This window comes from Saccopteryx leptura, chromosome 5 (assembly GCF_036850995.1).
Source record: "Saccopteryx leptura isolate mSacLep1 chromosome 5, mSacLep1_pri_phased_curated, whole genome shotgun sequence".
NCBI classification, from domain to species: Eukaryota; Metazoa; Chordata; class Mammalia; order Chiroptera; family Emballonuridae; genus Saccopteryx; species Saccopteryx leptura.
In genome coordinates this window covers 162,522,241-162,535,701 of record NC_089507.1, presented here as the reverse complement: position 1 = coordinate 162,535,701, position 13,461 = coordinate 162,522,241, and the positions used below count along the sequence as shown (strand labels likewise).

At 45.1% G+C, this 13,461-nt stretch overlaps 3 protein-coding genes and 2 pseudogenes across 7 annotated transcripts in view; 3 read left to right on the top strand and 2 right to left on the bottom strand.

The window, feature by feature from the left end:
- Positions 1 to 13,461, bottom strand: part of LOC136406420 (GTPase IMAP family member 9-like) — a 421,274-nt pseudogene that overhangs the window by 23,177 nt on the left and 384,636 nt on the right.
- Positions 1 to 13,461, bottom strand: part of LOC136406404 (GTPase IMAP family member 7-like) — a 243,511-nt gene that overhangs the window by 22,865 nt on the left and 207,185 nt on the right. The window contains exon 1 of one of the 4 annotated variants that reach the window (XM_066386457.1): positions 7,604 to 7,980. The exons of 2 other annotated variants lie outside the window; for them this stretch is intronic. Coding sequence is in view for 1 of the 2 variants with exons in the window: in XM_066386453.1 (XP_066242550.1) it covers positions 6,657 to 6,763 (107 nt within the window). In the remaining variant the exon portion in view is untranslated. Of the gene's footprint in view, positions 1 to 6,656; positions 7,574 to 7,603; positions 7,981 to 13,461 lie in introns of those variants that run through there. One more of the 4 variants, XM_066386453.1, reaches the window with a different exon arrangement.
- The window catches only part of LOC136405642 (GTPase IMAP family member 1-like), a 118,653-nt pseudogene that overhangs the window by 8,699 nt on the left and 96,493 nt on the right, over positions 1 to 13,461 (top strand).
- Positions 6,430 to 13,175, top strand: LOC136406410 (GTPase IMAP family member 5-like). 2 transcript variants are annotated; one of them, XM_066386475.1, is made up of 4 exons: positions 6,430 to 6,560; positions 10,134 to 10,243; positions 10,466 to 10,514; positions 12,126 to 13,174. In XM_066386475.1, the coding sequence occupies exons 3-4, from the start codon at positions 10,472 to 10,474 to the stop codon at positions 13,001 to 13,003; spliced, it is 921 nt and encodes a 306-aa protein (XP_066242572.1). In that variant the 5' UTR covers positions 6,430 to 6,560; positions 10,134 to 10,243; positions 10,466 to 10,471; the 3' UTR covers positions 13,004 to 13,174. The 2 variants fall into 2 exon arrangements, with proteins under 2 accessions (XP_066242572.1, XP_066242573.1); XM_066386476.1 differs by lacking the exon at positions 10,134 to 10,243 and having other exon boundaries at positions 12,126 to 13,175.
- Positions 9,921 to 13,461, top strand: part of LOC136406407 (GTPase IMAP family member 5-like) — a 114,901-nt gene continuing 111,360 nt past the window's right edge. The window contains exon 1 of the mRNA XM_066386469.1: positions 9,921 to 9,983. Coding sequence (XP_066242566.1) covers positions 9,921 to 9,983 — 63 coding nt within the window. The remainder of the gene's footprint in view (positions 9,984 to 13,461) is intronic.

Sequence of the window (13,461 nt, the reverse complement as noted above, 5' to 3'; positions counted from 1 at the left end):
AGTTCTTGTTTTTTTCTGATTTACTTATTTCACTCCTTATAATGTTATCAAGATCCCACCATTTTGCTGTAAATGATCTGATGTCATCGTTTCTTATGGCTGAGTAGTATTCCATAGTGTATATGTGCCACATCTTCTTTATCCAGTCTTCTATTGAAGGGCTTTTTGGTTGTTTCCATGTCTTGGCCACTGTGAACAGTGCTGCAATGAACATGGGGCTACATGTGTCTTCACGTATCAATGTTTCTGAGTTTTGGGGGTATATACCCAGTAGAGGGATTGCTGGGTCATAAGGTAGTTCTATTTGCAGTTTTTTGAGGAACCACCATACTTTCCTCCATAATGGTTGTACTACCTTACAGTCCCACCAACAGTGAATGAGGGTTCCTTTTTCTCCACAGCCTCTCCAACATTTGCTATTACCCGTCTTGTTGATCATAGCTAATCTAACAGGTGTGAGGTGGTATCTCATTGTAGTTTTGATTTGCATTTCCCTAATAACTAATGAAGCTGAGCATTTTTTCATATATCTGTTGGCCATTTGTATCTCTTCCTGTGAGAAGTGTCTATTCATGTCTTCTTCCCATTTTTTTATTGGATTGTTTGTTTGTTTGTTGTTGAGTTTTATGAGTTCTTTGTAAATTTTGGAAATTAGGCCCTTATCTGAGCTGTTGTTTGAAAATATCATTTCCCATTTAGTTGGCTGTCTGTTTATTTTTATATCAGTTTCTCTTGCTGAGCAAAAACTTTTTATTCTGATGTAGTCCCATTCATTTATCTTTGCCTTCACTTCTCTTGCCATTGGAGTCAAGTTCATAAAATGTTCTTTAAAACCTAGGTCCATGAGTTTAGTACCTATGTCTTCTTCTATGTACTTTATTGTTTCAGGTCTTATATTTAGGTCTTTGATCCATTTTGAATTAATTTTAGTACACGGGGACAGGCTGTAGTCGAGTTTCATTCTTTTGCATGTGGCTTTCCAGTTTTCCCAACACCATTTGTTGAAGAGGCTTTCTTTTCTCCATTGTGTGTTGTTGGCCCCTTTATCAAAGATTATTTGACCATATATATGTGGTTTTATTTCTGGGCTTTCTATTCTGTTCCATTGGTCTGAGTGTCTATTTTTCTGCCAATACCATGCTGTTTTGATTATTGTGGCCCTATAATATAGTTTAAAGTCAGGTATTGTAATGCCCCCAGCTTCATTCTTTTTCCTTAGGATTGTTTTGGCTATTCGGGGTTTTTTATAGTTCCATATAAATCTGATGATTTTTTGTTCCATTTCTTTAAAAAATCTCATAGGAATTTTGATGGGAATTGCATTAAATTTGTATATTGCTTTTTTTTTTTTTTTTTTTTTTTTTTTACAGAGACAGAGAGAGAGTCAGAGAGAGGAATAGATAGGGACAGACAGACAGGAATGGAGAGAGATGAGAAGCATCAATCATCAGTTTTTTGTTATGACACCTTAGTTGTTCATTGATTGCTTTCTCATATGTGCCTTGACCGCGGGCCTTCAGCAGACCGAGTAACCCCTTAGTCAAGCCAGCGATCTTGGGTCCAAGCTGGTGAGCTTTTTTTTTATCCTCAAGCCAGATGAGCCCGCGCTCAAGCTGGCGACCTTGGGGTCTCGAACCTGGGTCCTTCCGCATCCCAGTCCGACGCTCTATCCACTGCGCCACCACCTGGTCAGGCGCTCTCCTGAATAAATTTTCAGACCTAATATTTTCAGTGACCTTGATCACTTATGAAGCAGTTGTAAGTGAAGGGCCCAGTGAGGAGCCCATCCCGGAATGAGCTTTAGAACTCTAGCCCTGAGCAAACAAGTCACTGACCCTGAGCGGCATGAGAAGCCACCAGAATATGGAACCGCAGGCAATAGGAGGAGACAACCTCAAAAGCAGCCCATAGATGACAGGAAGGATGAGGCCAAATGTTGCAGAACAAGAAGCACCCCCCAAAATGTCTTTTCTCAGCCAACATGCTGAGATAGAGAGAGAGCCTGAAGTAATGAAACAACCAGAGAACATGCAGCAGCCGGCACACAGCTAGTTCAAACTAAAGCTAGACAAGCTAAAGAGCTCCCAGCTGGGGGAACTCGGGGGAGACACAGCCCTTTCCTGCAGTCAGAGGATTCTGAAGGGAGTCATTTCAACAGTCACAGAGAACAAATTGGATACCAGAAACAAGCACAACATACCTACTTGTTAAACCTGAGGCAGTACCCTGAGCATTCTGTGGTCCACACTTGATGTTCGCCTCTCTTTTACCCAATATTCTGGATATATGGGATATATTTTAAAACATTTTTGAAATTGACATTTCCAAACTTTCAATACAAAGTGGGAAGAGGGGGGCGTAACTATTTTTTTAATTATTAATATTAGAGACAGAGAAACATCTATTTGACGGTCCACTTATTCATGCACTCATTCATTTATTCTTCTATGTGTCCTGACTGGGGATTGAACCCGCAGCCTTGGCATATCAGGGTCGACACTCTAACCAACTGAGCTATCAGACCAGGGCTGTTTTGTTTTGTTTTTCGTTTGTATGTGTTTTTTTATTTTTACACCAAAGCTAGACAGACTAAAAGAGACAGTCATTATTTTATCCACTAAGGGACTGGATCTCTTATACCCAAATAACAGCATCTTAAAATTTCAGGGAAAAAAAGAGGGCAGAGCAGAGAGCAGAGAGTTATCTCACAGAGAGAGAAAGTCTGTGGGCTGCTCTTGGTCTCCACAGCTTCTGCAGTAAGGTTTCTAAAACTAGGACAAGAAAAAGCTGAATAATAATTGTGCATAAATGTGAGTAACTTTTCTTTGAATTTTATTTATTGATTTTAGTAAGAGAGGAGAGAGAGGGTGGGGAGATGGGGAAGTATCAGTAGTAGCAGCTGCTTCTCGTATGTGCCTTGACCCGACAAGCCCAGGGTTTCAAACAGGACAGTTAAAAAAAAAAGTTAAAATGCTGTATTTTGGGTTATCAGAGTCACAGGCTGAAGCCAAATCAGGCTCAGCATCACAGGAACGAGGAAACAAGGCCAAGGAGGAAGGACAGGGGACCCTGACAACCCGAGGGAAAGACTTTGAACTCTGCCGTCCTGTGTCATTATGGTTTGGACCAAATTTCACCAAGTCACCAGAGAGTAGGGGACACTCAGCTGACATATGACTGACCAATTGTGAATCAAGGGCCATGGATATATTGGGTATTGAGATATCATTTAATAAATAATATCATAAATCCCAGATAGCTATACTTACATATGGTTCATACTTCTCACAATATATACTTCTATTTATAAGTCACTGTATTCAATTTGCTAGTGTATCGTTGAGGATTTACATGTCTACATTCATAAAGGACCTTGGCCTGTAGTTTTCTTTTTTTGCAGTATCTTTGCAGGATACGGACTTCACAGAATGAATTATGAGGTACTACCTCCTCTCCTTATTTTTTGAAAGTGTTTGCTAAGTATTTATTGATATTCCTTCTTCTTTAAATGTTTATCAGAATTCCCCAGTGAAACCAGCTGGTACTGGGCTTTGTTTTCATGGAGTTTCAGGGTTTCTTTTAACTACTAATGTAACGTCTTTACTTGTTAGAGGTGTATTCAGATTTCACTCCAGCTTGAGTCACTGTCGGTAGTTACTGTTTTTCTGGGAATCTGGTCCACCAGATTATTGAAAAACAGAAAAGAAAATGTGGCTCTCTGCCCAGTGAGCCGACAGCCTCCCATACAACCCCATCAGAGCGCACCTTGTTCTGAGCCAAAGGCCATGCGGGTCCCAGGCTGAGCTCAGCAGAGCTCCCAGCGTCTGCCCAATGCAAGATGTTGCTGTGTGTCCGTCTTGCCCTAGATCTCTCTACAGGGCTGCACAGGCTTTGTCAGATCTCAGGGGTCCCTTGTCCCACCCAGCTCCTTGGCAAAGGTCAGATCCTCAGCGAGCTCTGAGGCTTCCTGAGTCTCAGGGAGCAGTGCTCGTGGTTGGTGGGCGCACGCGCAGGCGTGCAAGATGCGATGGGGAAGGTTCGCAGCATCGCACCACTGAGAGCCCTGGTCTTGCTTTGCCTGTTGCTGCCCAGGCTCTTCCGAGGCCAGGACCCCTGGTGCAGGTCTTAAAGTACAGGTCACCTGGCAAGGAAGGAACCCTGGAGCTAGGTGATCTGAAACTAAACTTCATTCCAAAGGAGCCCTGTAGTTTCAGATAGGATTTGTCTAACTTTAAAACAGGGGTCGGGAAACTTTTTGGCTGAGAGAGCTATGAACGCAACATATGTTAAAATGTAATTCAGTGAGAGCCATACAACGACCCATGTATGTTAGGCATTATCCAATAAAAATTTGGTGTTGTCCTGGAGGACAGCTGTGATTGGCTCCAGCCACCCGCAACCATGAACATGAGCGGTAGGAAATGAATGGTTGTAATACATGAGAATGTTTATATTTTTAACATTATTTTTTTTATTAAAGATTTGTCTGTGAGCCAGATGCAGCCATCAAAAGAGCCACATCTGGCTCACAAGTCATAGGTTTCTGACCCCTGGACTTGGTGATCTGTGAACAACAAAAATAGTTTTTTTCACAACCTACCGAATGTCTCTGCTCACGACTGACTTTGACTAAGATTCTGAGTTATGTCTAAAAAGATACATGGGCCTCAGAGATCGAATTCCACTGTGAAGAAACAGCTTTACAAAATAAGATAAAACAGATCTGGAAATAATGAAAAGCACAAGACTAAGTTTACCAGTCCTTTTGCTCCGGCGAGTTCGTGTCTGTTTAGTACACTCGATGCACAGAGATCACCATAATACTCATCTGTTTAAGTTGTTGAGTTTTTCAAAGTTTTGTGGCAACATTTTGGCATTTTTTTCTACTCATAGAAAGTTCTCAGCTGCCGTCACAGGATAATGATTACACAAAGAATGGCACAAAATTCCCAGTTATCAGTTAGCTTGGGAAGAAGAGTCAAGTTTGGGTGTTAGAAGGTTATTGTTGAGAAAATATTATAGTGATGATGGCAGGTGTTTATTTAAAATGCAGCCTGACCTGTGGTGGCGCAGTGGATAAAGTGTCAACCTGGAAACGCTGAGGTTGCCGGTTCAAAACCCTGGGCTTGCCTGGTTAAGGCACATATGGGAGTTGATGCTTCCTGCTCCTCCCCCCTTCTGTCTGTCTGTCTGTCTGTCTCTCTCTCTCTCTCTCTTTCTCTCTCTCTTCACTTTCTATAATGAATAAATAAAATCTTTAAAAAAAAATAAAATAAAATAAAATGCAAAGAGAGGGACTAAATGTCAAATGGCATCCCAACCTGATTCTCAAAATGTGCTACCGATAATTTGAATCATAGAATAGAGTTAACAGTTTCTCCTCATGGTCGTTAGCATTTTAGTGATTTTCAGAAACTTTGATTCTGACCTTTTCCCCTTTGTCCCATTATATGATACAGTGCCTGGCATGAGAATGGGGTCAGCAAATGCTTAGAAAATGAACGATGACGCTGACTTCCCGTACCCAGTCTATCTATGTACTAGGTTCCTAGGCAGCAGACTTCTGACCACTTTCTGAATGTTCTAGCGCCTGCATCTTATAACACAGCTGCAGCCCACCACTGCATTTACTAAAGTGTTCTTTTAGGCCTTGGCTTAAAAAACGTTTTCCCCACTGAGTTCAAGGTTAGACCCTATGACCACACTTATATAAATTGGGTGGTTTGATAGTATAAATCAAGTTTATGTTTAATAATCAGTATAAAACAGCACCACACTCTTCCATGATTTGTAAATATACCAAATAAAACTAATAAAATTGACAAACAGAATGTGGGAGTCTAAGCCCATATTGGGTTCTCTGTCTCACTTTGCAACCTAATTGTTTTATGTTCACTGCTCTAACCTTAAGGATGCAATCGGTTAACAAATAAAGGCACTATATAGCCCTGCTCCAAGTGCCACTAGAATAAACCAGCGCACAGGCTCCCATCAGTCCGAAAGGGCTAGTCTGACCCATGGCAGAGAAGGGGCAGCCATCCCTCCAGGCTGGGGAGTCATGTCCTTAGAGTCGGTCTTTCCTGTCCTCTGTGACAAGCAATGCCTGTCTGTCCCTAGTATGCAACAACATTCTAGAAGCAGAGCCATTAGAAGGACCCTGGGTAGTAGGGCTGGGCAGTTGCCCCTGGTAATAGGGTCTGATGGGGCGGCTGGTACTTCACAGGAACTTTCCTACATCGCGGAGGCTGTTTCTTGTAAGAAATCCTAAAGAGGGAATGCCATGGGTCCTGGCAGCCGGCCAGAAAGCCTTTGGTTAAGAGGACAGACGCCCCGCCTTCGCTTGTTTCCCGTTCCTGTCTGAGCAGTTTCCCCGCCCAGCCGGACATGTCCGCCTCTGCAAGGGGCTCAGGCGCGCTGGGCGTTCCCTTAGTTTTCATAGGTCCCAGCAGCCGGGCCCCGGGACGTTCTGCTTTTCCCAGCGGGTCCTGCTGACCAGCAGCCAGCCATCCAGGCTTCCAGTGCGCCCGCGGCGCTCGCACCATCCCGCAGCGCCTGGCCAGGTAGGGGGACCCCTGGGAAGGTCCCAGCGCGATACGGGTCCGAGAGCCACTGACTGCGGTGTGATCTCACACAGGTTACCCCACTTCTAGACTCACCCATCGGTGGAACGGGACGATGATGTTGGTGCTAGGGGCTGAAGCAGGTTCCTATTTGGAGAAATGGGTGTGGGAAGCACTCCCTCTGCGCACACAGCCAGGCGCATTCCCCAGTGCTCTGGGCTTTCCAGCAAACTGCCTTCTGCTTAGCCCATGGGGTCTTCATGGGACTCGCAGAATTTCATGAACCTGAACGAATATTTTCATCCCACTAGAGAAAATGAGCAAACGGAACCTCCCCAGGTGTCCAGTTAAGTGGGACCAGGCTTCTCAATTTACTCTCTTAACTTCTTTTAGTATATGTGCTACTGAAGCCAGTGCTCTTAACTTCTTAGCCCCGCCCCCACTAAGCCTCCTGTTCCACAGGGAACCCCTGAGTACACGTTGTCTGATGACCTTGACATTTTGGAAACCACCCATTCTCCCCTAAACACCCCACGCCTTTCCTCCCAGACCATGTAGGACTCGGCTGTGTGGCAGACAGACTCACAACCATGGCACGTGGAACAACCTCTTGTCCGCTATCCTTCTGAGAGAGAGGTGTCCAGGGATCACCAGAACTAAATTGCAGACAAGGGACTCCAATACCAGGAAATATGGGGACGGTGGCAGATGAGTGAAAGAGACACTTAGAATAAGGCAGACATGAACTAGTTTGAGCTTTCCTAAAACAGCATGAGAGAGCCTGCTTTCTTGTGGTTTCATAAAATAAGGTTTCATCATGATAAAGACAGGCTTAAGTAATGTTAAGATCAGAACGTACATTTATATCCATTTCTGTCAACCCCCTCCCTGAACTAGACCCTCCTACTGTCCCCTCAATGCTATTATAATCTCTGCTTGCACACTGCTTGTCACTCTCATCAGTAGAATTTTCCCGTTTGGGGAAGGACCCTGCCTCCGTTCCCGATTCCCCCACTCTGGCTTTCTGGGAGATGGACACGTACCCGTTTCCCCAGGTCTGCGATGCTCCCCCAGTCTTTTCCTAGGCTTCATTCCGTGCTGTGAATGTTTTGTCTGTGACTCATCTTGGCATCTCCATCATCTCATTGACTGGGGACACTTGGTTGTTTGTTAACATCTACCTAAAAACCCATTCCTCTGTGGGATACATGTCTCCCCCTGCAGCCTGACCCATTCAGAAAACAGGCCAGGAGAACTGCTACACTTGCATCTGGCTAATGTTACCTGAGTTTGAGTGGCTTGCTGTGACAGGCATCTGGCTCCATTTGGGTCACACTGATACTCAAGTTAGTTAAACACCAGATTGTTTTAAGCTTAAATGCTTCCATTCAGAGCAACTCCTGCCCCCTGCTGTTTTCGCTTTGAATAACCTTTTCTATGGAAAACAGGCACTCAAGATTTTGCAGTACAATTGACTGTGTTGGTTTCAGGGCGGGCTTCCAGCCTGTAGGCATCAGCTTATGTCCTGACTGTGGAGTGACCCCCTTGTATGTGGGGTCCAGGAGGCTGTGGAATTATCCAGAATCATCTCTTTTCCTGCTGTGCAATCCAGGAGAATACGGAGGCTAAAGGAGCCGCTTTTCAATCATAACTGTGTGGCCGTTGTGTGACTTTGGGTGGGTCATTTTTTGCTCAGTTTCCTCGTGTTTTAATTAAAATTTTAAGAGCTATTTTAATCTAAGGGAACAACTAAAATAATGGCCAGGAGAGAATGTAGAAAGTTATACGTGGCCTCACAAGGAAGTGTTAGCATGATGAAGTTCACCATCGACATTGTCACTCCTGTCACCGTTGGAGTAGATTGACTGCAACACGTTTTCTGAGGTTTCCAAACCTCAGCAAATGTCATCTAAGTAGAAAAGGTGTCAGAGGATTTGAGCAGGGTTACAAGAACCTGACTGTAATTTCCCAGAGTCAAAGACAGCAGATGGGAGAAGGTGGTAAGGAAAAGTTCTTCTCTGGGTTCAAGGAAAGGAAGGAAGGGAGGGCGTGAAGGGGGCAAGGATGGAGGAAAAGAAGGAAGGAAGGAAGTTGTCTTAGTATATTCTGATAATGTGAAAATAAATGGTTTTCCTAAGGAGGGCTAAAAGACCCACTAAATGAATAGGAAAATATGTAAACGTTATTTCTATATAACAGTAGCACCCCGAATAACAAACAAACTATAAACACCATTGAAGTCATCCCTTATTCATGTCTTTAAGGGTGATAAAAAATTAAAAGTCGAATGTCACCAGGTGAAAATGAAGATTTGGGGAAAACTCACCGGGGGCTGGTGTTAGCAAGGATTAGCACAGCGTTCTTGAGGTCTATCCCAGCTAAATTGTTGCACATGTGTGCAGAGAGATACAGCATATGGGGATTCCTCTGCAGTAAGCATATATTTTGAAATAGCTTACATGTTTGCTAATAAATAATTGGATAAAGTGTTCCACAGCTAATGTCATTTATGTAAAGTTTAAAGTGCAGGAATAGTCCCAGGTATTACCTATGGATACGTGTGTCTGTAGAAGTGGGAATACACCTATGAGAATGACACATAAAACCCTCGGAATATTGGTCATCTCGGAGGTCAAAGGGAGGGGCAGCGAGAGGCTGAGAAGTCAAAACACATCAATGGGATTCTATGTGTAATGTTCTAACTTTCCAGTCAAACAGAATAGCTGCAGGGAAAATGCCGGAATACTCATTGCAAATGGTAGGCTTTTGTACCATAACTCTGTACTTTTCCACTTAAACACTTTGCTTCGTAACTGTATAATATTTAAAAATGAATAAATAAATGCAGTCGCATCAGAGGTATCACTGTATGTCACATCCTTGCCTTTATTTTTTTCTTTATTAAGTGAGAGGTGGGGTGACAGGGGGGCAGAGAGATGGATTCCTGCATGTGCCTAGACAGGGACCCACCCAACATGCCCCCTACAAGGAGATGCTCTGCCCATTTGGGGCTGCTGCTCCATTCTTTGGCAACTGAGCTATTTCAGTGCCTGAGACAGAGGCCATGGAGCCATCCTCAGGGCTAGTTTGCTCAAACCATTGGAGCCATGGCTGTGAGAGGTAAAACAGAAGGGGAGTGAAGGGGAGGGGTGGAGAAGCAATGGTTGCTTCTCCTGTGTGCCCTGATTAGAATCGAACCTGGGACTTCCACACGCCAGACCGACCAGGGCCCATACTTGCCTTTTCTAACACGAAGGTGAGTGATACAATATTAGGCTTCATTTGAATGCAACATTTATGCCAATTGATGCCAATGGTTGTGCCAATTTCTGTTTAAACCTACTGGGATGCAGAAGGGTGATGACTGGGAGACAGGGACCTCAGCGGCAGCTGGGACAGCCCTGGCTCGGCACTGAGCAGGAAGTGAGTATCTCATGAATCTGTCCTGCATGTTGGTTCTTACTCTGTGGTGCTGGCACCCCAGTCTCTTTATCAGCTGCTCTGGGGGCTGACAGCAAACTCGCCAGGACAGAGAAAAAATTGCCTTGTTGTAAATGACTGGCTTGTTTGAAGTCCTCGGAACTCCCAGGCCCGAGAAGGAAGTTCAGTGTACCTTACCTTGGGACGGCGGGGTAGGGACAGGACTTCTTCACAGTCTGACAGGAGAGGAAGTACTTTTTCAGGCAAGTTTGTCTACTTTGATGACAAAAATAAGATAATTTTCCACACCTTATTCTATAAAAAATGCTTTTTTTAATCTTATGCCTTTTCCAGTTGGAGGGACATAAGCAACTGATTTCTTTTTACACATTTACTGCTTTCCTGTAAATTAAGGGGGAAATGGGTAACCATGCTTTGTTCACAGCGTGTAGACACTTTTTATTCTTTTCTTGTTTTTGTTCCAGAAGAGAATGGAGGGGCAACTGAAGACCACATACGGAGCTACGGCTGAAGGTAATGAAGTCCCCAGGGTCTCAAGGAGCACCATTCCCTCACCTCCAACACAGTGACAGAAAACCAGTTATTTTAAACTGAAGAAGGAAAAGACAGCACTCATTTGTTTTATCAATTCCCCCTCATCACCCTCCACCCGGCCCCCACAGTACAGTGGTACCTTGAGATACAAGCAGACGAACATAAGAATTTTTTAAGATACGAGCTGCAACTTGGTCCACATTTTTGTTCAAGATCCAAGCGATATTCCCGGATATGAGTCGTGATTCGGGAAGCTGCCGCTAGTTGGCACGTCACGGGTACAGTGTCAGCGGTTTATATACGAGTTGACTGACTTACGAGCTCAGTTACAGAACGAATTAAATTCATATCTCAAGGTACCTGTGTATTGTGCTCTCGTGCACAGGATGTATGGGAAACGTGAAAATGAAACTCCAAGTCAGAAGTTGGAGGCTTTTGAACTGAACTGAGAATAAAGTTTCTCTTGCCTTGTCTGCTCTGAGCTGAAAAATGGCAAATTCCCCGAGAGATGTTAGTAATCGTGTTTGCCACAAAACACCCCACACTCTTCAGGAAAGGAGAGAACAACACAGAGTAGAATGAATTGAACGATGAGTTATAGGAGCCTACAGTGAACTTGGAATCACTTGGGCTCATAAGAGCTCCAGAAGTCCTCAGGTCTCACCGTCCTCTGTCCTAAGGTCTCAGCTCTTGGCTCAGTGGCGCCCTCTCCAACACCACTTTTGTTAACTTCCTGTAGTTCCATCAGCCAAGTAAATGATCTTTCCAACACACGTGCTTCTAAAGGTCTTCTATTCCACTCTTCCTCAGCCACCTGTCCAGGGTCACCTCCCAGATTTGGCCGTTGACATTAACTGTGACCTTTCTGCTGTGTCCGTTTCAAGCACTCAGCTCCCCATCCAAAGAGCAGAGACCCAGGGACCCTCCACTGGTCCTCGGTGGGAGGGCACATCTGAGACTTCCTTTCCTCCCTTCTGCACAGATGAGCCTGGGAATGTGTGGCTGAGAAAGAGGTGGTAACCTTTTCCCACTTGTGACTTCTCAGCCTCTGCCTCCCAATGTCACATTTATTTAGCATGAAACTGGCCTAAGTACCATCCAGGAAGAACACAGGGACCTCCTTTCTTAGAGGACAACTGTACTTCCCTGGTCTTGGTGAAGGGCTTGGAGCACCTCCTCAGTGTGGCAGTTATTCCTCTTGGCTGTGGGTGCAAAGTCGGCTTCTTATGTGGATTTCCAATGACCCACGAACCTCCTAAAGTTATCAGCAAACCCTTGTATGCCTTTAGATGTGACTGTTCCCCTGGGGTGGGGGGGCGTGGCTTTCATGAGATACCATGAGGGTCTGTGACCAAAAAATCTGAAGAATCACTATCTTAGTCTCCTTCCTTTCTTCCTTCCTTCCTTCCTTCCTTCCTTCCTTCCTTCCTTCCTTCCTTCCTTCCTTCCTTCCTTCCTTCCTTCCTCCCTCCCTCCCTCCTTCCCTCCCTCCCTCCCTCTCTCCCTCCCTCCCTCCCTCCCTTTTTCCCTTCCTTCCTTCTTTCTTTTTCTTTCTCTTTGTCACTTTCTCTCTCTTTTGTTTTTTTACAGACATCAGAGTAGAAGATAACCAGTCTACATCCCTCCAGCTGAGGATCGTCCTGGTGGGCAGGTCTGGTTGTGGGAAAAGTGCCACCGGGAACAGCATCCTTTGCCGATCTGTGTTTGAGTCCAGGCTGGGGGCACAGGCTGTGACCAGGACATGCCAGGCAGCCACGGGCACGTGGAACAGGAGGAGCATCCTGGTGGTTGACACTCCCTCCATCTTTGAGGCAAAGGCCCCAAACCAAGACATGTACAAGGACATCGGGGACTGCTACCGGTTCTTGGCCCCAGGGCCCCACGTGCTGCTGCTGGTGACGCAGCTGGGCCGCTTCACGGCCCAGGACACAGTGGCCATGAGCAGGGTGAAGGAGGTCTATGGGGCAGGAGCCATGAGACATGTGGTGGTCCTCTTCACACACATGGAGGACTTATGTGGGGGGTCCTTGCATGAGTACGTAGCCACCACGGACAACCTCAGCCTGCGGAGCCTGGTCCAGGAGTGTGACAGGAGGTACTGTGGCTTCAACAACCAGGCCACCGGGGAGGAGCAGAGGAGGCAGCTGGAGGAGCTGATGGCTGTGATCGAGAGCCTGGAGCGACAGCACCAGGGAGCCTTCTACACAAACGACCTCTTCTTCGGAGCACAGCTGCTCTGGGAAGGCGGCGGAGAAAACCACACGCACTACCTGGCCGAGGTGCACAGGTGCATTGAAAAGCAAAAGCGAGACATGAAGAAGATGAATCACTGGGTGTACAGGGTGTTCCTTGGAGTCAAAGAGTGGATACTCTCTCACATTGGGATAACTGCTTTTCTTGTGATATACCTTTTGATTCTTCTTGTGATATGCGTTTCGATTGACTTGGGCATTACTGGTGGACACTGAGCATTTTCAGCTGTCTTCTCCCATCAGCTTTCTTTTTTCAGACTCACCATCTCTGTCTACGTTTGTAAGTGACTTAATTTGCTTAGTACTTAGTCTCAGTTCTGATTGATTTTCCTTACTTCAGACATGTCATTCATGTTCTCCAAGGGCTTCCAGATAAATAAAACCTAGAGAAAAAAAATGTTTCTTTTTTTCTGTCCCATTAAAAATTATCAATGTAAATAATAAATGAACTAGACACCACCTTGAAATCTTTGGGAAGAGTAGGCTTTGCAGGAAGGAGGGTGAGCGGACTGTGATGTTTACTCACCGTTGACGGAGAAGACATGGTATATTAAAATCTAGTTGAAGAACTCCTCACTTTATTCAGAAACGTACTATGGAGTCATCGTAAGCTATAAGGGAAGACACACACGGCTGTCCCTACCCCAGAGAGGTTGATGATGTTTGAGGGACAA

Coding starts and splice junctions, on each gene's coding strand:
- LOC136406410 (XM_066386476.1), top strand. CDS start 10,472: ATGGAGGGGCAACTGAAGACCACATACGGAGCTACGGCTGAAG. Junction 10,515..12,125: donor ATACGGAGCTACGGCTGAAG/GTAATGAAGTCC, acceptor GTTTTTTTACAG/ACATCAGAGTAGAAGATAAC.